The 25,226-nt window shown below is 49.7% G+C and overlaps 1 protein-coding gene across 2 annotated transcripts in view; it reads left to right on the forward strand.

Annotated features, from left to right (window-relative positions):
* Window positions 1-23,173, forward strand: part of ICOSLG (inducible T cell costimulator ligand) — a 118,976-nt gene extending 95,803 nt beyond the window's left edge. For both annotated transcript variants that reach the window (XM_073668799.1, XM_073668800.1), the window contains one exon: window positions 19,259-23,173. In XM_073668799.1, the coding sequence (XP_073524900.1) occupies window positions 19,259-19,296 (38 nt within the window). In that variant the 3' untranslated portion in view covers window positions 19,297-23,173. The remainder of the gene's footprint in view (window positions 1-19,258) is intronic.
* Window positions 23,174-25,226: the final 2,053 nt, after the last annotated feature.

Below are 25,226 nucleotides of genomic sequence, written 5' to 3' on the forward strand. Positions count from 1 at the left end.
TAAGCACGATGAGGAGGCAAATCCTGACACCCCCTCTCAGAAAAAATGTCCTCGATACCAGACAGAACAGCAGGCAGAAATTCCGTAGAGACAGTAGCAAGGGAAATATCTAAACAGTTCTCATGACAGTAATCTCCCCATTCTATAATCTCCCCGGTTTGCCAATCCACCAATGGATTATGTTTAACAAGCCAAGGAATACCCAAAACAATCAGTGTGGGAAGATTGTCCAGAACATAGCAAGGGATTATTTCACAATGAACTGACTCCACCCTCAGTTTCACATTATGTACAATCTGAATAAATGCTTTCTGTGCAAGTGGGGCCGAGTCAATGGCAAAGATGGGAATAGGTTCAGCTAAAGCACAGCAAACAAGACCATGAGTTTTCACAAACTCAGCGTCAACCATGCTGACCCCGGCTCCACTGTCAGCAAACACATAAATTTTCTGTTTTGCTCTCTAGCACCACCTCTGCTGACAGGACAAAGCGGGAACTGCAGGTTGGTAACAAATGCACCCCTTGTTTATCCAACTCCAGACTACCAAGAGTTAATTGAAACTCCTTATCTTTAGGAGGTAGGGACAGGTCCCAACAAAATGTCCCTTTTTCCCACAAGAAAAACATACAACTTTTTTTTTGCGAACCTCCGGGGAGAAGAACGACGCAGAGACACCCCCTGACTGCATGGGTTCCTCCACCTCCCCTGGTACTGGTTCACCCCCAGACCACTCCCACGGCAGAGGTAGACAACCCCGACAAGAAGGCCCCGGAGAAGGTGGTCTCACCCGTCTATCCAGAAGGCATCTATCAAGACGTATGGCCTATGACATGGCAGCCTCCAAGGACTGAGGGGTTTCATATACACCCAAGGCATCTTTCAACCTTTCAGTAAGACCCTCACAAAATTGACTTCTAAGAGCCGAGTCATTCCATTTGGAATTCGTTGCCCATCTACAGAATTCCGAGCTGTACGTCTCCATTGACCGATTCCCCTGCTGAAGGCGACGTAGCCTGGACTCAGCCAAGGCGACTCGGTGAGGGTCATCATAGATGAGGGCCAGAGCCCCGGAAAACCCCTCCACAGACTGGAGACAAACCGAGTCCTGCAACAACGAAAACGCCCATGACTGAGGATCGCCCTGCCGTAGAGAGATCACAATACCAACCCGCTGCTCCTCATTACCGGAGGAGTAGGGAAGAAGTTTAAAATACAGTTTGCATGACTCCTTAAACACAAAATACTTGTCCCTACCTCCTGAAAACCTGTTCGGGAGGGCAACCTTAGGTTCAGGCTGGACAGGCCTACCTGCAGAGACCCCCACATTGGCGACCTGTAGCCGCTGATGCTGCTGCTGAACCTCACAGCAGAGGTCATTCAGCTCCAGAGACAGATGGTGAAACTGCTCTGCAACTGAACCCATACCAAGGGGAGTAAGGAAAAAAAGGTCAACGCCCAAAAACACACAGAGAAAAAAAAAACAAAGTGTCAGGTCTTTTTTTGTTTGTTTTTTTCCTTTTCAAAATGTGCTCGGCCGGTGATAATGTCACGCAAGGTGTGGGAAAGACTTAGTGCAACACAAAGGGAAGAGGGAAAGGGGGAAGCGGAGACCTCCTAGTCTGGTCTAGTGTCACCCTGTCTTAACTACCATCCCTATATTGGCTCTTCACCAATCACCGCACGCATGCCTCGCCCTGTCTTTCCCTGGCATATGGCTAAGGCTAGGGAAGGGAGGAGATGAGCACTAGTTGATATCCACTAAACACTATAGACAACAAGGGAGGACAAACGGGGAGAATGCTTAGCTCTTCCTAAAGCTTCACAAGTAGTAATGAATATCGCCGGCACCTCCCTCTGGACACAGAAAGTATTTATACACCCAGACCAGGGAGTTAATTAGCCAGAGGAAGGTAGCCGCTGGGTCTTAGAGACAGCCTCTAAGAAGGTGTCTGTAATGCCAAACGTAGAGATACCCTGCAACTGCAGGGCGACTGTCTGTCACTTCTGACACACCCATGACAGACGGGCGGTCATCATATTCTGACGATGAAGGTGATGGGCGGTCACCGAGATACTGATGATGGAGGTGACGGGCGGTCACCGAGATACTGATGATGGAGGCGATGGGCGGTCACCAGATACTGATGATGGAGGTGACGGGCGGTCGCCGAGATGCTGATGATGGAGGTGACGGGCGGTCACCAGATACTGATGATGGAGGTGACGGGCGGTCACCAGATACTGATGAGGGAGTTGATGGGCGGATACCAGATACTGATGAGGGAGTTGATGGGCGGATACCAGATACTGATGAGGGAGGTGATGGGCGGATACCAGATACTGATGAGGGAGGTGATGGGCGGTCACCGAGATACTGATGATGGAGGTGACGGGCGGTCACCGAGATACTGATGATGGAGGCGATGGGCGGTCACCAGATACTGATGATGGAGGTGACGGGCGGTCGCCGAGATGCTGATGATGGAGGTGACGGGCGGTCACCAGATACTGATGATGGAGGTGACGGGCGGTCACCAGATACTGATGAGGGAGTTGATGGGCGGATACCAGATACTGATGAGGGAGGTGATGGGCGGATACCAGATACTGATGAGGGAGGTGATGGGCGGATACCAGATACTGATGAGGGAGGTGATGGGCGGATACCAGATACTGATGAGGGAGGTGATGGGCGGATACCAGATACTGATGAGGGAGGTGATGGGCGGATACCAGATACTGATGATGGAAGCAACGGGCAGTCATCAGATACTGATGATGGAGGCGACAGGTGGTCACTAGATACTGATGATGGAGGTGACGGGCGGTCACTAGATACTGATGATGGAGGTGACAGGCGGTCACTAGATACTGATGATGGAGGGGACGGGTGGTCACCAGATACTGATGATGGAGTTGATGGGTGGTCACCAGATTCTGGTGGGATTTACATTTCTCTTTCTGTCACTTAGTTTATTTTTATCCATTATTAAAATACAATTAACCCTTCTATTCATGGTATCTTTTTATTCTGCATCTATTCCACTCCTGCCTAACACTTTTGAGCAATAGTGTACATATAATATAATAACAATTTATATTAATATATTAATATATAATATATTAATATTAATTTTTATTTCTATAGCGCCATCATATTCCGCAGCACTTTACAATTAAGTAGGGACCTGTACAGACAATAAAAACAATACAATGTATCACATTTCACCAGTTACAGGAAGATTGAGGGCCCTGCTCGCAAGCTACTATCTATCCTATCCTATCTATCTATCTATCTATCTGTCTATCTATCTCTATATACACATACTGTATATTCTGTATTACACAACGGGGAGTGTCTGTATTACATGTGTGATCAGTGGCAGAGCTAGAGTCCAATGGGGCCCGATGCATGTTCATCAGATGTATGGGCCCTTGTAGCATTCCAGATCCTGTGAAGACATAGATGTTCACCCTCTCATGTAACAATGTCCTCCTTCCTGTAATAATGTCCCCCATTCTGTGCCCCTTTCCTGTAATAATGTCCCCCACCTGGCCCCTTCCTTTTATAATGTCCTATATATGTTCCCTACCCTGGTATAATGGGCCCCTTCCAGTATATATGTCCTCCATCCTGGGCCCCTTCCAGTATATATGTCCCCCATCCTGAGCCCCTTCCAGTATATATGTCCCCCATCCTGGGCCCCTTCCAGTATATATGTCTCCCATCCTGGGCCCCTTCCAGTATATATGTCTCCCATCCTGGGCCCCTTGCAGTATATATGTCCCCCATCCTGGGCCCCTTGCAGTATATATGTCCCCCATCCTGGGCCCCTTGCAGTATATATGTCCCCCATCCTGGGCCCCTTCCAGTATATATGTCCCCCATCCTGGGCCCCTTCCAGTATATATGTCCCCCATCCTGGGCCCCTTCCAGTATATATGTCCCCCATCCTGGGCCCCTTCCAGTATATATGTCCGCCATCCTGGTCCCCTTCCAGTATATATGTCCCCCATCCTGGGCCCCTTCCAGTATTATACAGTGATGAGCAGAAGGGTAACAATGCTCTGACCTTCTGACTCTCAGCCTCCATCTCTCACCATCCTCTCCTGCTGAGCGTGAGACTCCCATCATCTTATAGACGATCCTCTTGGCTTCTCATTCATGAATGTGACTTGCAGCTATATAGCAGATGATTAGTTCTGCAGATTCTCGTTATGTCTCTGGATTGTTACTGTTTTGCTCCTGGTGGTTCCTGTAAACTACAAATTACACCCTGTCCTCCCATTCCCTCATAGCTCAGGGTGTTATTAGGTTTACTCCCAAGCTGAAGGTCACTGGTACAGATCGAGGAGCAGCCATGAAGAAGATTTCCCAAGAAAAGAGAAGCAGCATCATCAGCTCATCGATGGCGGTCACTCGGCCAAGAAAATTGCCAAACTGCATCATGTGAGGCCATGACAGCTGGAAGAATATGGAATGAAGTCCGTCCATCCATTCAGAAGCCATGAGGTGGACGTCCGGGCAAAATATCTGAGTCAACAAGTCGGCTCATCACAAGGTCTATCAGTTCTGGTGCGGCAAACGCGGCAGTGGAGGAGGCTCGTAAGCTTCATAATAGTGAGATCACAGACGTCCATGTGAGCGCCGTGTGACGCACGTTACACAAGTCTGGAATGGTGGCCCGAAAAAAGGTGCAGAAGCCTCGACGTCAATATCGTCATAAGAAGCGTCGGCTCCAGTTTGCAAAAAAGTACAAAAAGTGGATAATAGAAGATTTAGAGCGATGAGATAAAAGGCAATAGACGAGGCTCTGACGGGCCAAACGGGTCTGGAAAAAACAAGGGAAAAAGGGGCAACGGATCGAGACATTGAAGGAACTGTCACGTCTGGTGGAGGAAGCCTGATGTTATGGGGTTGTTTCACAGCTAAAGGGGTTGGATACTTGATCAGGATCGATGGTGGTCTCACTGCTGAACTATATGTGAGTATCCTACAAGACAAGTTACTTCCTACACTGGAGTATTATGGGTAGAACAGCAGGACCCTGATCCGACGCCTACATTAAGATTCCCCAAAAAATGGTTCAATGACAATGAAGTAGAGGGGCTGGATCGGCCCCACGGCCCCCAGACCTCAACCTAATCCAACACTTGTGGGTAGCGTTGAAGAAAAATCTGTATACAGACCCCAATGAGTCGACCAGACTTTGGGAACGTGTAGAGGAGACCTGGGATCAGATGTCGGTGGAGACAGGGATGAATCTGATCAAGAGCAAGAAGGATTTAGGACGTGCTGAAAGCCAAAAGGTGGATTTACAAAATACTAACAGGATAATATGTAAATTGCCTCTTCAGAGAGGAAGAGGACTTGAACTCTAGCGCCATCCACAGGAAGTAGCAATCCTACAAGTCAATATTCACCCTTTAACATGCCTTGCAATATGACTTACAATAAAAGCCAAACCAGAATGCCAATTTGCAGACACGGTGTTTCGGGGTATTGCCCCTCATCAGTGCAAAGTATGAGTTCTGATTTGGCTGGGTGAGAGGCTAAGACTGGGATCTAAGGGGTAAGGTTTTGCCTTGGGGAGAGTGACAAGCCAGATCTGGCATGCCAGTACGATGTGACTTAAACACCTTGCATGCTCCTCTGGGAAATATTATCCTTAGTCATATTGCAAGACTTGTTAAAAGGGTCGATATTGACTTTTAGGATTGCTACTTTCAATAGGTGGCGCTAGAGTTCAAGTCCTCTTCCTCTCTGAAGAGACAATTTACATATTTATTCCCCAGTGGAGCATGCAAGGCGTTTAAGGCTCCTCATACTGGCATGCCAGACCTCACTTGGCTTGTCTCCTCAAGGAGAAACCTTACCTCTTAGATAACAAAATAATAAAAATTTAAATTTTAGGAGCACAACAGTAACAATGCAGTGTCATGACCAGAATCCGCATAACTAATCATATGCTAAATAGATGAAAGTCAAATTTATGCATAAGATAGGCAAGATGATTGTCTATAAAATAATGGTAGTCTCACATTCGAAGCAGCAGTGGACGGTGAGACGTGGAGCCCGAAAGTCAAAAATACAAAACATTGTTACTCTTTTGCTCATTACTATATGTCCCCCATCCATGTCCCCCCCCCGTCCCATCCTGGACCCCTTCCAGTAATATCCTCCATCTTTGTATGTCTCCCATCCTGGACCCCTTCCAGTAATGTCCTCCATCCTTGTATGTCCCCCATCATGGGCCCCTTCCAGTAATGTCCTCCATCCTTGAATGTCTCCCATCCTGGGCCCCTTCCAGTAATGTCCTCCATCCTTGAATGTCTCCCATCCTAGGCCCCTTCCAGTAATGTCCTCCATCCCTGTATGTCCCCCACCCTGGACCCCTTCCAGTAATGTCCTCCATCCTTGTATGTCTCCCATCCTGGGCCCCTTCCAGTAATGTCCTCCATCCTTGAATGTCTCCCATCCTGGGCCCCTTCCAGTAATGTCCTCCATCCTTGAATGTCTCCCATCCTAGGCCCCTTCCAGTAATGTCCTCCATCCTTGTATGTCCCCCACCCTGGACCCCTTCCAGTAATGTCCTCCATCCTTGTATGTCCCCAATCATGGGCCCCTTCCAGTAATGTCCTCCATCCTTGAATGTCTCCCATCCTGGGCCCCTTCCAGTAATGTCCTCCATCCTTGAATGTCTCCCATCCTAGGCCCCTTCCAGTAATGTCCTCCATCCTTGTATATCCCCCACCCTGGACCCCTTCCAGTAATGTCCTCCATCCTTGTATGTCTCCCATCCTGGGCCCCTTCCAGTAATGTCCTCCATCCTTGAATGTCTCCCATCCTGGACCCCTTCCAGTAATATCCTCCATCCTTGAATGTCTCCCATCCTGGGCCCCTTCCAGTAATGTCCTCCATCCTTGTATGTCCCCCACCCTGGACCCCTTCCAGTAATGTCCTCCATCCTTGTATGTCTCCCATCCTGGGCACCTTCCAGTAATATATGTCCCCCCTCCTGATATAATTTCTCCATCCTGGGCCTCTTCCAGTAATAATGTCCCCCATACTGTTATATATATATATATCTCCCATCCTGGTATAATGTGCCCCATCATGGGCCCTTTCCAGTGATATATGCCCGCCATTGTGGTATATATGTCCACCATCCTGGGCCCCTGCCAGTAATCAATGTTCCCCATCCGGGACTCTTCTTGGTATAATGCCCCCATCCTGGGCCCCTTAAAGTAATATATGTCCCACATCCTGGTATAATATCCACTATCCTGGGTCCCTTCCAGTAGTAATGTCCCCCTTCCTGGTATAATGTCCATCATCCTGGTATATTGTCCGCCATCCTGGGCACCTTCAAGTAATAATGTCCCCCATCCTGGGCCATTTCCAGTAATGTATGTCTCCCATCCTGGTATAATGCCCCCCCCCCCATCATGGACCCCTTCCAGGAATAATGTCCCAATCCTGGTACAATGTCCACCATCCATGTATAATGTCACCCCATTCCTGGGTCCCTTCCAGTAATAATATCCTCGATCCTGGTATAATGTCCACCATCCAGGTATAATGTTCCCCATCCTGGGCTCCTTCCAGTAATAATATCCCCCATCCTGGTATAATGTCCACCATCCAGGTATAATGTTCCCCATCCTTGGCTTCTTCTAGTAATAATGTTCCTGTTCTGCTGCTCTTCCCCAAAAAATATAGAAGGCGCAGTAGTCGGCAGCTGACTTGTGTGCAAACAACGGGCAGCACATGATGCCAGCACCATGCCGCATGCACGCTGATGTCAGCTGCCGGCCTCTAATGGGGTGTATTGCAGTGTAGGAACCCGGAGGGTCTGTTTGCTGCAATACATTTCAGCTGAACATGCGTCCGAGGACGGACAACCAGCTGAAATAGCTGCTGGCAACGGCAGGCCCTGCTCCAGCATGGGCTCGGGCACAGTCGCACTCTCTACAACTGAAGGAGGGCACAGGGCTGGTTTATTGTGGGCCGTAACGGAGTTCTCTTCGCCCTGAAACCCCTCTTCTAAATAGGAATGAGAAGGAAGTGTTTTGTGTGATGGGATTTGTTCTTTGCTCACTGTTACTTCGGGAGTCTTCATTACCTCCCCGTCTTTAAGACCGGAACCGGCTGCGAACAAGACAGGAGACCTTGGGTCCGGATTAACGGGTTTGTCTTTACTGTGCAATTCATTTACACACGGCTGCGACATACACATTAAGACAGAGTCGTTTTGTGGTGATGTTCCCTTGGTACCATGTCCTAACAGTCTTTGTCCCCATCCTATCCTGAGATCCACTATCTTCCTCTCCTTCTGCGACCCGGCCGACATCTGCCTCAGCAGGGGGACTGAGATTTGTTTCTCAGACCCTCTTCCGGGCCTCAAGCCAAAGACAGACTGTCCCGGCGTCCAGATGGAGGGTTAAACGTGTCCCCATTTTATTCAGAAAACACACATCAACAGAACACTTTCTTTTCATACTACAGCCGCTTCTAAAAACCTGTATTCCTGCTGTTCATCCCTGCTTCTCCCACTCCACTCTCTTTTACAGTACCCACACTGTTCCTGTGCTGTGAGAGTCATGGACTCTCCCCAACTGACTACCTGACTGGAAAAAATGTTATTTTTCAAACTGTCCTAGCCCCGCCCACACTATATGCAAATCCCAACTGTTAACTATCTAATGTACTATGTGTGTATCTATGCCCCTATCTGCTGTATCGTTCCCCTAGTGGACAGACCTCCCGCATTCCCAGGGACGGCCTTAAAGGGGTTTTCCCCACATACGAAAGTTCATTTTAATCAATAGATCTTGGAATAATAATAACTTCCACAATTGGATGTGTTTAAATAAAATGTTTCTGTGCTGTGATAATCTTATAAATGTGCCCCTGCTGTGTACTGTGTAATGGCCGTGTCCGAGCGTGTACAGAACATAGTCTGATCATACTGTTAGAACTCAAACGAAGACCTATAGGAAAGGGAAAGGGGTTCCTAAAAGATCTAAGGACTGGGAGCAAAAGTTGGAGATCACCTAACAGAAAAGTTAGTTGCTGAAACGAAAATTGAAGGAAACAAAACTGGTGGTGTTAGAATCTCTGTTGTTTTACTATCGGCCATCTTGTTGTGGTTTGCTGGCTTCTAGTCTTTTCCTCTGGTGCTGGGTTTCTTGGTCATGTGATCTCTGCACTCTTTATTACCCAGCACCTGGCACCCATTCCCTGCTGGACATCAGTGTTGTATCGCTCGTGTTCTGGCTAAGTAGGTTTAGTTCTTCTTGCTTTGGACTATTGTTATCCTGGGACTTCTTGTTCCACCAGTTTTGTTTCCTTTAATTTTCGTTTCTGCAACTAACTTTTCTGTTAGGTGGTCTCCTGCTTTTGCTCCCAGCCCTTAGATCTTTTAGAGACCCCTTTCCCTTTCCTACAGGTCTTCGTTTGAGTTTAGTGCAGGAGTTTCAGTGGGGCTATTCATAAGGAATAGGGCACCCACCCCCGGCGTAGGGTAAAGCTGAGTCTCAGTGCAGGGACAGCTTTTCCCTCCTATTCCTTAGTTCTAAGTTGCAGAACATAACAGTATGTCCAGCCGGGAATGGGGGCCAGGTGCTGGGTAATAAAGAGTGCAGAGATCACGTGACCAAGAAACCCAGCGCCAGAGGAAAAGACTAGAAGCCAGCAAAAGACAACAAGATGGCCGATAGTAAAACAACAGATTCTAACAGTAAGGAAACAAAACCGGTGGAACAAGAAGTCCCAGAATAACAATAGTCCAAAGCAAGAAGAACTAAACCTACTTAACCAGAACCAGCACCAGAGGAAAAGACTAGAAGCCACATCTCCTGGGCAGGGGAGGAGGCAGGAGAGTATACAGACATTACAGCAGGGGAGGATGCAGGAGAGTATACAGACATTACAGCAGGGGAGGATGCAGGAGAGTATACAGACATTACAGCAGGGGAGGACGCAGAAGAGTATACAGACATTACAGGAGGGGAGGAGGCAGGAGAGTATACAGAAATTACAGCAGGGGAGGAGGCAGGAGAGTATACAGACATTACAGCAGGGGAGGAGGCAGGAGAGTATACAGACATTACAGCAGGGGAGGATGCAGGAGAGTATACAGACATTACAGCAGGGGAGGATGCAGGAGAGTATAGAGACATTACAGCAGGGGAGGATGCAGGAGAGTATACAGACATTACAGCAGAGGAGGACGCAGGAGAGTATACAGACATTACAGCAGAGGAGGACGCAGGAGAGTATACAGACATTACAGCAGGGGAGGACCCAGGAGAGTATACAGACATTACAGCAGGGGAGGACGCAGGAGAGTATACAGACATTACAGCAGAGGAGGACGCAGGAGAGTATACAGACATTACAGCAGGGGAGGATGCAGGAGAGTACAGACATTACAGCAGGGGAGGACGCAGGACAGTATACAGACATTACAGCAGGGGAGGACGCAGGAGAGTATACAGACATTACAGCAGAGGAGGACGCAGGAGAGTATACAGACATTACAGCACGGGAGGACGCAGGAGAGTATACAGACATTACAGCAGGGGAGGACGCAGGAGAGTATACAGACATTACAGCAGGAGAGGACATAGGAGAGTATACAGACATTACAGCAGGGGAGGACGCAGGAGAGTATACAGACATTACAGCAGGGGAGGACGCAGGAGAGTATACAGACATTACAGCAGGGGAGGACGCGGGAGAGTATACAGACATTACAGCAGGGGAGGACGCGGGAGAGTATACAGACATTACAGCAGGGGAGGATGCGGGAGAGTATACAGACATTACAGCAGGGGAGGACGCAGGAGAGTATACAGACATTACAGCAGGGGAGGACGCAGGAGAGTATACAGACATTACAGCAGAGGAGGACGCAGGAGAGTATACAGACATTACAGCAGAGGAGGACGCAGGAGAGTATACAGACATTACAGCAGGGGAGGACGCAGGAGAGTATACAGACATTACAGCAGAGGAGGACGCAGGAGAGTATACAGACATTACAGCAGAGGAGGACGCAGGAGAGTATACAGACATTACAGCAGGGGAGGACGCAGGAGAGTATACAGACATTACAGCAGAGGAGGACGCAGGAGAGTATACGGACATTACAGCAGAGGAGGACGCAGGAGAGTATACAGACATTACAGCAGGGGAGGACGCAGGAGAGTATACAGACATTACAGCAGGGGAGGACACAGGACAGTATACAGACATTACAGCAGGGGAGGAAGCAGGAGAGTATACAGACATTACAGCAGGGGAGGACGCAGGAGAGTATACAGACATTACAGCAGGAGAGGACACAGGAGAGTATACAGACATTACAGCAGGGGAGGACACAGGAGAGTATACAGACATTACAGCAGGGGAGGACGCAGGAGAGTATACAGACATTACAGCAGGGGAGGACGCAGGAGAGTATACAGACATTACAGCAGGGGAGGACGCAGGAGAGTATACAGACATTACAGCAGGGGAGGACGCAGGAGAGTATACAGACATTACAGCAGGGGAGGACGCAGGAGAGTATACAGACATTACAGCAGGGGAGGACGCAGGAGAGTATACAGACATTACAGCAGGGGAGGACGCAGGAGAGTATACAGACATTACAGCAGGGGAGGACGCAGGAGAGTATACAGACATTACAGCAGGGGAGGACGCAGGAGAGTATACAGACATTACAGCAGGGGAGGACGCAGGAGAGTATACAGACATTACAGCAGGGGAGGACGCAGGAGAGTATACAGACATTACAGCAGGTGAGGACGCAGGAGAGTATACAGACATTACAGCAGGGGAGGAAGCAGGAGAGTATACAGACATTACAGCAGAGGACGCAGGAGAGTCTACAGACATTACAGCAGGGGAGGACACAGGAGAGTATACAGACATTACAGCAGGAGAGGACACAGGAGAGTATACAGACATTACAGCAGGGGAGGACGCAGGAGAGTATACAGACATTACAGCAGGGGAGGACGCAGGAGAGTATACAGACATTACAGCAGGGGAGGACGCAGGAGAGTATACAGACATTACAGCAGGGGAGGACACAGGAGAGTATACAGACATTACAGCACGGGAGGACGCAGGAGAGTATACAGACATTACAGCAGGGGAGGACGCAGGAGAGTATACAGACATTACAGCAGGGGAGGACGCAGGAGAGTATACAGACATTACAGCAGGGGAGGACGCAGGAGAGTATACAGACATTACAGCAGGGGATCATATGAGAGTATACAGACATTACAGCAGGTGAGGACGCAGGAGAGTATACAGACATTACAGCAGGGGAGGAAGCAGGAGAGTATACAGACATTACAGCAGGGGAGGACGCAGGAGAGTCTACAGACATTACAGCAGGGGAGGACACAGGAGAGTATACAGACATTACAGCAGGAGAGGACACAGGAGAGTATACAGACATTACAGCAGGGGAGGACGCAGGAGAGTATACAGACATTACAGCAGGGGAGGACGCAGGAGAGTATACAGACATTACAGCAGGGGAGGACACAGGAGAGTATACAGACATTACAGCACGGGAGGACGCAGGAGAGTATACAGACATTACAACACGGGGATCACATGAGAGTATACAGACATTACAGCACGGGATCACATGAGAGTATACAGACATTACAGCCGGGATCATATGAGAGTATACAGACATTACAGCCGGGATCATATGAGAGTATACAGACAGGACAGCTGGGATCACATGAGAATATACAGACATTACAGCAGGGGAGGACGCAGGAGAGTATACAGACATTACAGCAGGGGAGGACGCAGGAGAGTATACAGACAGGACAGCAGGGGAGGACGCAGGAGAGTATACAGACATTACAGCAGGGGAGGACGCAGGAGAGTGTACAGACATTACAGCAGGGGAGGACGCAGGAGAGTATACAGACATTACAGCAGGGGAGGACGCAGGAGAGTATACAGACATTACAGCAGGGGAGGACGCAGGAGAGTATACAGACATTACAGCAGGGGAGGACGCAGGAGAGTATACAGACATTACAGCAGGGGAGGACGCAGGAGAGTATACAGACATTACAGCAGGGGAGGACGCAGGAGAGTATACAGACATTACAGCAGGGGAGGACGCAGGAGAGTATACAGACATTACAGCAGAGGAGGACGCAGGAGAGTATACAGACATTACAGCAGGGGAGGACGCAGGAGAGTATACAGACATTACAGCAGGGGAAGACGCAGGAGAGTATACAGACATTACAGCAGGGGAGGACGCGGGAGAGTATACAGACATTACAGCAGGGGAGGATGCGGGAGAGTATACAGACATTACAGCAGGGGAGGATGCGGGAGAGTATACAGACATTACAGCAGGGGAGGACGCAGGAGAGTATACAGACATTACAGCAGGGGAGGACGCAGGAGAGTATACAGACATTACAGCAGAGGAGGACGCAGGAGAGTATACAGACATTACAGCAGAGGAGGACGCAGGAGAGTATACAGACATTACAGCAGGGGAGGACGCAGGAGAGTATACAGACATTACAGCAGAGGAGGACGCAGGAGAGTATACAGACATTACAGCAGAGGAGGACGCAGGAGAGTATACAGACATTACAGCAGGGGAGGACGCAGGAGAGTATACAGACATTACAGCAGAGGAGGACGCAGGAGAGTATACAGACATTACAGCAGAGGAGGACGCAGGAGAGTATACAGACATTACAGCAGGGGAGGACGCAGGAGAGTATACAGACATTACAGCAGGGGAGGACACAGGACAGTATACAGACATTACAGCAGGGGAGGACGCAGGAGAGTATACAGACATTACAGCAGGGGAGGACGCAGGAGAGTATACAGACATTACAGCAGGAGAGGACACAGGAGAGTATACAGACATTACAGCAGGGGAGGACACAGGAGAGTATACAGACATTACAGCAGGGGAGGACGCAGGAGAGTATACAGACATTACAGCAGGGGAGGACGCAGGAGAGTATACAGACATTACAGCAGGGGAGGACGCAGGAGAGTATACAGACATTACAGCAGGGGAGGACGCAGGAGAGTATACAGACATTACAGCAGGGGAGGACGCAGGAGAGTATACAGACATTACAGCAGGGGAGGACGCAGGAGAGTATACAGACATTACAGCAGGGGATCATATGAGAGTATACAGACATTACAGCAGGTGAGGACGCAGGAGAGTATACAGACATTACAGCAGGGGAGGAAGCAGGAGAGTATACAGACATTACAGCAGAGGACGCAGGAGAGTCTACAGACATTACAGCAGGGGAGGACACAGGAGAGTATACAGACATTACAGCAGGAGAGGACACAGGAGAGTATACAGACATTACAGCAGGAGAGGACACAGGAGAGTATACAGACATTACAGCAGGGGAGGACGCAGGAGAGTATACAGACATTACAGCAGGGGAGGACGCAGGAGAGTATACAGACATTACAGCAGGGGAGGACGCAGGAGAGTATACAGACATTACAGCAGGGGAGGACACAGGAGAGTATACAGACATTACAGCACGGGAGGACGCAGGAGAGTATACAGACATTACAGCAGGGGAGGACGCAGGAGAGTATACAGACATTACAGCAGGGGAGGACGCAGGAGAGTATACAGACATTACAGCAGGGGAGGACGCAGGAGAGTATACAGACATTACAGCAGGGGATCATATGAGAGTATACAGACATTACAGCAGGTGAGGACGCAGGAGAGTATACAGACATTACAGCAGGGGAGGAAGCAGGAGAGTATACAGACATTACAGCAGGGGAGGACGCAGGAGAGTCTACAGACATTACAGCAGGGGAGGACACAGGAGAGTATACAGACATTACAGCAGGAGAGGACACAGGAGAGTATACAGACATTACAGCAGGGGAGGACGCAGGAGAGTATACAGACATTACAGCAGGGGAGGACGCAGGAGAGTATACAGACATTACAGCAGGGGAGGACACAGGAGAGTATACAGACATTACAGCACGGGAGGACGCAGGAGAGTATACAGACATTACAACACGGGGATCACATGAGAGTATACAGACATTACAGCACGGGATCACATGAGAGTATACAGACATTACAGCCGGGATCATATGAGAGTATACAGACATTACAGCCGGGATCATATGAGAGTATACAGACAGGACAGCTGGGATCACATGAGAATATACAGACATTACAGCAGGGGAGGACGCAGGAGAGTATACAGACATTACAGCAGGGGAGGACGCAGGAGAGTATACAGACAGGACAGCAGGGGAGGACGCAGGAGAGTATACAGACATTACAGCAGGGGAGGACGCAGGAGAGTGTACAGACATTACAGCAGGGGAGGACGCAGGAGAGTATACAGACATTACAGCAGGGGAGGACGCAGGAGAGTATAGAGACATTACAGCAGGGGAGGACGCAGGAGAGTATACAGACATTACAGCAGGGGAGGACGCAGGAGAGTATACAGACATTACAGCAGGGGAGGACGCAGGAGAGTATACAGACATTACAGCAGGGGAGGACACAGGAGAGTATACAGACATTACAGCAGGGGAGGACGCAGGAGAGTATACAGACATTACAGCAGGGGAGGACGCAGGAGAGTATACAGACATTACAGCAGGGGAGGACGCAGGAGAGTATACAGACATTACAGCAGAGGAGGACGCAGGAGAGTATACAGACATTACAGCAGGGGAGGACGCAGGAGAGTATACAGACATTACAGCAGGGGAAGACGCAGGAGAGTATACAGACATTACAGCAGGGGAGGACGCAGGAGAGTATACAGACATTACAGCAGAGGAGGACGCAGGAGAGTATACAGACATTACAGCAGGGGAGGACGCAGGAGAGTATACAGACATTACAGCAGGGGAGGACGCAGGAGAGTATACAGACATTACAGCAGGGGAGGACGCAGGAGAGTATACAGACATTACAGCACGGGAGGACGCAGGAGAGTATACAGACATTACAGCAGGGGAGGACGCAGGAGAATATACAGACATTACAGCAGGGGAGGACGCAGGAGAGTGTATAGACATTACAGCAGAGGAGGACGCGGGAGAGTATACAGACATTACAGCAGGAGAGGACGCAGGAGAGTATACAGACATTACAGCAGGAGAGGACACAGGAGAGTATACAGACATTACAGCAGGGGAGGAAGCAGGAGAGTATACAGACATTACAGCAGGGGAGGACGCAGGAGAGTGTACAGACATTACAGCAGAGGAGGACGCGGGAGAGTATACAGACATTACAGCAGGGGAGGACGCAGGAGAGTATACAGACATTACAGCAGGGGAGGACGCAGGAGAGTATACAGACATTACAGCAGGGGAGGACGCAGGAGAGTATACAGACATTACAGCAGGGGAGGACGCAGGAGAGTATACAGACATTACAGCAGGGGAGGACACAGGAGAGTATACGGACATTACAGCAGGGGAGGACGCAGGAGAGTATACAGACATTACAGCAGGAGAGGACGCAGGAGAGTATACAGACATTACAGCACGGGAGGACGCAGGAGAGTATATAGACATTACAGCAAAGGAGGACGCAGGAGAGTATACAGACATTACAGCAGGAGAGGATGCAGGAGAGTATACAGACATTACAGCAGGGGAGGACGCAGGAGAGTATACAGACATTACAGCAGGGGAGGACGCAGGAGAGTATACAGACATTACAGCAGGAGAGGACGCAGGAGAGTATACAGACATTACAGCAGGGGAGGACGCAGGAGAGTATACAGACATTACAGCAGGGGAGGACGCAGGAGAGTATACAGACATTACAGCAGAGGAGGACGCAGGAGAGTATACAGACATTACAGCAGGGGAGGACGCAGGAGAGTATACAGACATTACAGCAGGGGAGGACACAGGAGAGTCTACAGACATTACAGCAGAGGAGGACGCAGGAGAGTATACAGACATTACAGCAGAGGAGGACGCAGGAGAGTATACAGACATTACAGCAGGGGAGGACGCAGGAGAGTATACAGACATTACAGCAGGGGAGGACACAGGAGAGTATACAGACATTACAGCAGGGGAGGACACAGGAGAGTATACAGACATTACAGCAGGGGAGGACGCAGGAGAGTATACAGACATTACAGCAGGGGAGGACACAGGAGAGTATACAGACATTACAGCAGGGGAGGACACAGGAGAGTATACAGACATTACAGCAGGGGAGGACACAGGAGAGTATACAGACATTACAGCAGGGGAGGACGCAGGAGAGTATACAGACAGGACAGCCGGGGAGGACGCAGGAGAGTATACAGACATTACAGCAGGGGGTCACAGTTGATTCTTTCTGTGAGGTAAAACATTTCCCTGCCTGTTTTTAAGCAGAGTTTTACTTCAAAGAAAGAATCAGCTGCGATCCCAGCCGTCCTGTCTGTATATTCTTTTGCGTTCTCCCCTGCTGTAATGTCTGTATACTCTTTTGCGTCCCCCCCTGCCCAGGAGCTGTGGTATGATCAGACCATGTTCCTGCACGCTCAGACACGGCCATTACACAGGACACATGTATAAGATTATCTCAGCACAGGGACATTTTATTTAAACACATTCAGTTGTGGAAATGATTGTCATTCCGGATAACATTTCACACACTTTTTATCACACAAATAACATATCACAACACACTTAATAAAATATAACTTGCAACAATTAACCCCTATGTTGCCACGGCGTCTTCTTCAGCCCGCCTCCCTCCTTCACAACCACGATCATTATGCCCCTGCATGTGATATTACACGGGGGAGTGTCTGTATAACATGTGTGATATTATGGGTGTGGGTGGGTGACGCGCCCCCTGGGCCGTGGGGTACTCGGTGCCAGGCCGGTCGTTGCTAGGGGAGATGTCACAGTGGCGGTGACCCGGTCCGTGACCCAGGGCGGTCAATAAAAGGGGGTTTTAAAGAAAGGATTATAGTTTTTATGTTGAATGTTGGTGACGCCACCTGTGGTATGTGGCTATCTGGAGCCGCCGCTGCGGTGCAGATCCTCTGGAGCTGATGGTGACGCAGCAGAGTTGGTTCAGCTCTCCACAGGCAGAGCTCAGCTCCAGGGCGTTGCTGTGGTGATTATAGATGAGGTAGATGTTGTTGTGCTGTGTGGTGCAGGGGATGATGGCGCAGCAATAATTCACAGAGACAGCGGGGTGCAGTCTTCAGGGTTTACTCACGATTATCACGTTGCTCCTGGTTACAACTGCAGATTATAACCTCCCACGTCATCCTGCGTTCACCATGGGAGGGGTTCAGCAATCCCTCAGGTAATTCAGGAGTACTTAACGGGACCCCTTTCTGTGTGCCTTTCTCAGTCGTCTTCCTGCGCTGGCTCTCACCCTCCTGCCCTGCGCCTCACAAACAGTGTCCCAAGCCGGTAACCTGCAGTTCCCTGGATCCTGTGTGGCTACCTTTTTGGCGATTGATTGTGGCTGTGGCAACTGCACCCTGAAAGTACAGAAGCCTCCGGTTTCTAGCTGAATATTGCAATTCCCACTAGTTAGGGGCCGGTCCCCTCTGCGGCTTGATCCCTCCATGTCCTGGTAGATTCGGGTGTACGGGTGGCCTCCTGCACTTCCCGTACCCCTAGGATCCCCTCTTTCTTTCTGGAGCCTTCCTTCCTGCTCCTCTCCTCTCTTCAGTCAGTCTCACCTCCTGGACCTCTCTCACTCAGGCCCGCTCCTCCTGAGAAGAGCTCCTGCTCCTTTCACTGTCCACACTCTCTGTTCTGAACTGTTCCCTTTTTATACTACTCCTGAAGTGCTCCCCTAAACTACTTCCTCCACCCACACCCACTACATGGTTCCCCCTCTCTTGGTTCCCCCCATTCCAGCCAGGGACGAGGCTTAGCAGTAAGCAAGGTGCGTCTTGCCCCTCCTGCTGGTCTGGAGTGGTGTAGTCTTGGATGCAGGTGTGTGGGTCCCGGGTAGTACTCCCTCCTTACCTGAGAGTGGGGTACCACACCTCTGGGTGAGATGCAGTACCTCCGTGGCGACTGAACCCGCAGGGGCGCCACATGGGATGTATGGTGTTGTCATATATGTGAGTCTCTTTTGGTCTTGTGGGGGCTACGAATCGATCACACAGGGGTCTAGCATCATGTTCTCTTCTAGTTGTCCATTCTCCATGTATTTCTTTCCCTCTTAGTTCCGATCAACCAAGTCAGCGATCTGGGAAGCGGCTGAGCCAGGACCCCTCCAATAGGATGTGATCACCACCCTCCGCGGAGGCTGGACAAATGGATGTGATACACGGACGTGAAAGGAAAGTCCGGGCCAATGTGGAGCAGCAGCATGGAGGATGATGGTGAAAGGACACAGGGGCCATCAACTCAGGCCAAGAGCGTTGACCAGGCAGACCCCAAGTGTATACTGGAGGATGGGACTGATACTGAGTGATGGGGAGCAATGGCAGGGGTTCATGGAATAATGGTAGGAGTTCTGTAGAGTAATAGGAGAGGTTGTATGGATTAAGAGGTGGAGTTCTATCTGCAATTAGAGGAGTTATATGGAGTAAGGAGAGCAGATTTATGGAGTAGGATGGTTGTATGGAGTAATGGGCAGAGTTATGCTCCAAATAGGAGTAATGAGTGGAGTTACATGAAGTAGAAATGGATATAAAGCTATAAGGACAGTGACCGTGTACGCTGGACTCCAGTAGATTTTCCTGTATTATTATATGCAATTGTCCATGTAACTCGTCCAGAACAAACAGCTGCAGATGGTGAGCCGTGGGCGGTCATGTGGACAGCGTCTAGGGCGCTAGTATTTCTGACTTCTCATGGCGGCAGTGCAGGAGGGGCGGCGGCAGTGCAGGAGGGGCGGCGGCAGTGCAGGAGGGGCAACGGCAGTGCAGGAGGGGCAACGGCAGTGCAGGAGGGGCAACGGCAGTGCAGGAGGGGCAACGGCAGTGCAGGAGGGGCGGCGGCAGTGCAGGAGGGGCGGCGCCAGTGCAGGATGGACGGCGGCAGTGCAGGATGGACGGCGGCAGTGCAGGAGGCGCGGCGGCAGTGCAGGAGGGGCGGCGGCAGTGCAGGATGGACGGCGGCAGTGCAGGAGGGGCAACGGCAGTGCAGGAGGGACGGCGGCAGTGCAGGAGGGGCGGCGGCAGTGCAGGAGGAGCGGCGGCAGAGCAGGAGGCGAGGCGGCAGTGCAGGAGGGGCGGCGGCAGTGCAGGAGGGATGGGGGCAGTGCAGGAGGTGCGGCGGCAGTGCAGGAGGAGCGGCGGCAGAGCAGGAGGCGCGGCGGCAGTGCAGGATGGACGGTGGCAGTGCAGGAGGGACGGCGGCAGTGCAGGAGGGGCGGCGGCAGTGCAGGAGGGATGGGGGCAGTGCAGGAGGGGCGGCGGCAGTGCAGGAGGGGCGGCGGCAGTGCAGGAGGGGCGGCGGCAGTGCAGGATGGACGGCGGCAGTGCAGGAGGGATGGGGGCAGTGCAGGAGGGGCGGTGGCAGTGCAGGAGGGGCGGCGGCAGTGCAGGAGGGACGGCGGCAGTGCAGGAGGGGCGGCTGCAGTGCAGGAGGGACGGCGGCAGTGCAGGAGGGGCGGCGGCAGTGCAGGAGGGGCGGCGGCAGTGCAGGATGGATTCTTCTAACCGTATGGGGGATCTGCAGTTTTTCTTCTGACTGTATGGAGGATCTGCTATTTTTCTTCTAACCGTATGGTGGATCTGTTATTTTTCTTCTGACCGTATGGGGAATCTGCTATTTTTCTTCTAACTGTATGGGGAATCTGCTATTTTTCTTCTGACTGTATGGGGGATCTGTTATTTTTCTTCTAACTGTATGGGGAATCTGCTATTTTTCTTCTGACTGTATGGGGGATCTGCTATTTTTCTTCTAACTGTATGGGGAATCTGCTATTTTTCTTTTAAGTGTATGGGGAATCTGCTATTTTTCTTCTAACTGTATGGGGAATCTGCTATTTTTCTTCTGACCGTATGGGGGATCTGTTATTTTTCTTCTAACTGTATGGGGATCTGCTATTTTTCTTCTGACTGTATGGGGGATCTGCTATTTTTCTTCTAACTGTATGGGGGATCTGTTATTTTTCTTCTAACTGTATGGGGAATCTGCTATTTTTCTTCTAACTGTATGGGGAATCTGCTATTTTTCTTCTGACTGTATGGGGGATCTGCTATTTTTCTTCTAACTGTATGGGGAATCTGCTATTTTTCTTCTGACTGTATGGGGGATCTGTTATTTTTCTTCTGACTGTATGGGGGATCTGCTATTTTTCTTCTGACTGTATGGAGGATCTGCTATTTTTCTTCTGACTGTATGGGGGATCTGCTATTTTTCTTCTAACTGTATGGGGGATCTGCTATTTTTCTTCTGACTGTATGGGGGATCTGTTATTTTTCTTCTGACTGTATGGGGGATCTGCTATTTTTCTTCTGACTGTATGGGGGATCTGCTATTTTTCTTCTGACTGTATGGGGGATCTGCTATTTTTCTTCTGACTGTATGGGGAATCTGCTATTTTTCTTCTGACTGTATGGGGAATCTGCTATTTTTCTTCTGACTGTATGGGTGATCTGTTATTTTTCTTCTGACTGTATGGGGGATCTGCTATTTTTCTTCTGACTGTATGGGGGATCTGCTATTTTTCTTCTGACTGTATGGGGGATCTGCTATTTTTCTTCTGACTGTATGGGGAATCTGCTATTTTTCTTCTGACTGTATGGGGGATCTGCTATTTTTCTTCTAACTGTATGGGGGATCTGCTATTTTTCTTCTGACTATATGGGGGATCTGTTATTTTTCTTCTAACTGTATGGGGGATCTGCTATTTTTCTTCTGACTGTATGGGGGATCTGTTATTTTTCTTCTAACCGTATGGGGAATCTGCTATTTTTCTTCTGACTGTATGGGGGATCTGCTATTTTTCTTCTAACCGTATGGGGGATCTGCAGTTTTTCTTCTGACTGTATGGGGGATCTGCTATTTTTCTTCTGACTGTATGGGGGATCTGCAGTTTTTCTTCTGACTGTATGGGGGATCTGCTATTTTTCTTCTAACCGTATGGGGGATCTGCAGTTTTTCTTCTGACTGTATGGGGGATCTGCTATTTTTCTTCTGACTGTATGGGGGATCTGCAGTTTTTCTTCTGACTGTATGGGGGATCTGCTATTTTTCTTCTAACCGTATGGGGGATCTGCTATTTTTCTTCTGACTGTATGGGGGATCTGCAGTTTTTCTTCTGACTGTATGGGGGATCTGCAGTTTTTCTTCTGACTGTATGGGGGATCTGCTATTTTTCTTCTAACCGTATGGGGGATCTGCAGTTTTTCTTCTGACTGTATGGGGGATCTGCAGTTTTTCTTCTGACTGTATGGGGGATCTGCAGTTTTTCTTCTGACTGTATGGGGGATCTGCTATTTTTCTTCTAACCGTATGGGGGATCTGCTATTTTTCTTCTGACTGTATGGGGGATCTCCAGTTTTTCTTCTGACTGTATGGGGGATCTGCAGTTTTTCTTCTGACTGTATGGGGGATCTGCTATTTTTCTTCTAACCGTATGGGGGATCTGCTATTTTTCTTCTGACTGTATGGGGGATCTGCAGTTTTTCTTCTGACTGTATGGGGGATCTGCAGTTTTTCTTCTGACTGAATGGGGGATCTGCTATTTTTCTTCTAACCGTATGGGGGATCTGCTATTTTTCTTCTGACTGTATGGGGGATCTCCAGTTTTTCTTCTGACTGTATGGGGGATCTGCAGTTTTTCTTCTGACTGTATGGGGGATCTGCTATTTTTCTTCTAACCGTATGGGGGATCTGCTATTTTTCTTCTGACTGTATGGGGGATCTGCAGTTTTCCCTTCTGCCTATATGCTGGTTCCGCAGACTTTTTCTGCCTATGCAGGGGATCTGCAGTTTTCTGCTTGCTCTAGGCAGTTTTCAATGTTTTAGATATCATGTGAATATATTCCACGGCTTTTTCGTCTCACGTTGTGGGCACCTTCAGTGGGCACCTTCAGTGGGCACCTTCAGTGGACCTTATTGTCAGCTCATCCACAGATGCAGATGTTCAATATTTGTAATAAAAATGTAATTGTGTTGAAAAATTCTCTTGAAATCGGAGTTGTCCCTTGGCCACAGAGCAGCATAGGAGACTGAGACTTCAGGTGCAGTAGAGTCCTCCACAAAAAACAAGAGCGGGGTCAAAGGATTATACATCAATAGGTAGAGAACACAGGATCCTCAAATAGGTGATGTGACAGCTCCCCTCCCTGCACAGGTCACAGAGCATGCTCACAACAATCTCATAGATGTCAATAGTTGCTACACACCTGTCCCGGGTATTCTGGGCTCCGCTTCCTTCCCCTGGGTCCGCTGCCCTCTTCTGTGCTCCACATTAGGTTTTGCAGGTTGCCCAGAGTGGATCAATGTCACCTTCTCTCCAGACCTATTTAAGGTCCATTTAGACGCTCACCTGTGCCTTGGGATTGAGACTCTTTTGGGCTGCTCTGTTACCTCTGCTTGCTGTGTTAATGCTTGGTTGCATTTCATCTGTCCTGCTGCTCCTGAGATTGGTAAGTGTGCCATCTCCTCGCTACCCATGTGCCTTCCGCCTTGCTGCATAAACACCCAGGGTCCGTGTGCCCACAAGGATCTAAGGCTTAGAGGATCTGCCTCACCTGATGAGCCTAACAGAATCCCAAAGGTGCAGCGGCCACAACACCGTTGCCGTGAGATGTGGATGGTCTGCCATGTCTGGTAATGGAACATGCTATAAGTCAATGGGAGCTTTTCCAGACTGTTCAGGATCTCTTGGCACTTATGGACACCCTCGCCCAGAACCCTGCAGCTTGTCTACCAGCTCCACAACACCTGCAACAGCCTAATAATCTCACCAGGGACATTCTGCCTTGGAGGCATCTCCACATTTGCTAGCTCCTGCACGTTTTGATGGAGACATTAAGGCCTGTCGGGGCATTGTAAATCAATGCACTGCACTGTACAGTTTGAGTTGTGTCCTGAGATTCCTGTGTGCACCAAGTCCTTATTGTTGTGACAAAGTCACTGACAAAGTACTGGAGGGGAGATGTGTAGCACTGAGGTTGTTAGCTTCAGTAATATAAACCTAGGAAAATGCTCCAGCACACTAAGTGCTGAGAGGGGTCAATTCGCCATGTTTAGTTCTAGGATGATTGAGCAGCTGTAGAGTGGGAGGAGTCCAGAGGATAAATACCCGGCTTTCTACAGCATTCAGTGTGGTGGGCCTGGAGGTGCAAGCTCTGGAGCTGTGTATACATGTTAAGGAAAGCTAAATCTTGCGTTGATTCGTCCTGAAGCAGGCGGATTCCCATAGCAAGAAGGACTGATGTTTGATCTGCTGCACCTCATCCAAAAGTGGTTACAGCCGGAGTCCTCTACACCAGGGCAGATGGTGGAGTGAGTTGTAATGGACCAGTTCGTGCACTCCCTTCCAAGCAGACTTGAGTTGCCCAGGAAGATCCCTGGAACACTGATGACTGTCGCACTGGTTGAAAAGTATAAGGGGGTCGACGGGTCCTTGGGAACGCAACCCACTTCATACTGGGGGGCGGTGTTTAAAAAGGGGGTGGGGTGTTCAAAGTCCAAGGAGGCGGCAGAGGTCATGCCAAGAACCTCATCGGGGAGGTAATATGCTGGAAATGTCACAGCCCAGGTCACATAGCTGCCCATTGTCCACTGGCCACCGAGCAAATGGACTGTAGCATAGGACGCCGATGTTCATTTTATGCATATCCAGCTTGCAGTGTGGACTGTCCACTCGGGGACCCCAAGCTTGTCCTGTAAAAGTGAATGGTCTACAAATGACTGGACTACTAGACTCAAGGAGTTTGGTGATCCTCGTGAGTTCCACACTCCCTATCGAATTGATCCCTGGGAAGAAGGTTGGCATCCGCTGCATTCACAGGGATACTAAACACTATCTGGTAGCCAGAGTGGTCATTGAGATGACCCGAGGTATTGAGTCCCACGAGGTCGGCGTGGTCCAGGATTTATTGCACCCAGTAATCATAGTGTGATATGCAGAAGTAGTGCTGTTGCTTCAAAAGCATTCAGCAACTATTAGAAGTAACACAAGCACAGGAGACAGGAAGTGTTGTGCTCCAGAAGCATCCAGCAACT

This window comes from Phyllobates terribilis, unplaced genomic scaffold, assembly GCF_046119375.1.
Source record: "Phyllobates terribilis strain yellow unplaced genomic scaffold, ASM4611937v1 Scaffold_2__4_contigs__length_985480577, whole genome shotgun sequence".
Lineage (NCBI taxonomy): Eukaryota > Metazoa > Chordata > Amphibia > Anura > Dendrobatidae > Phyllobates > Phyllobates terribilis.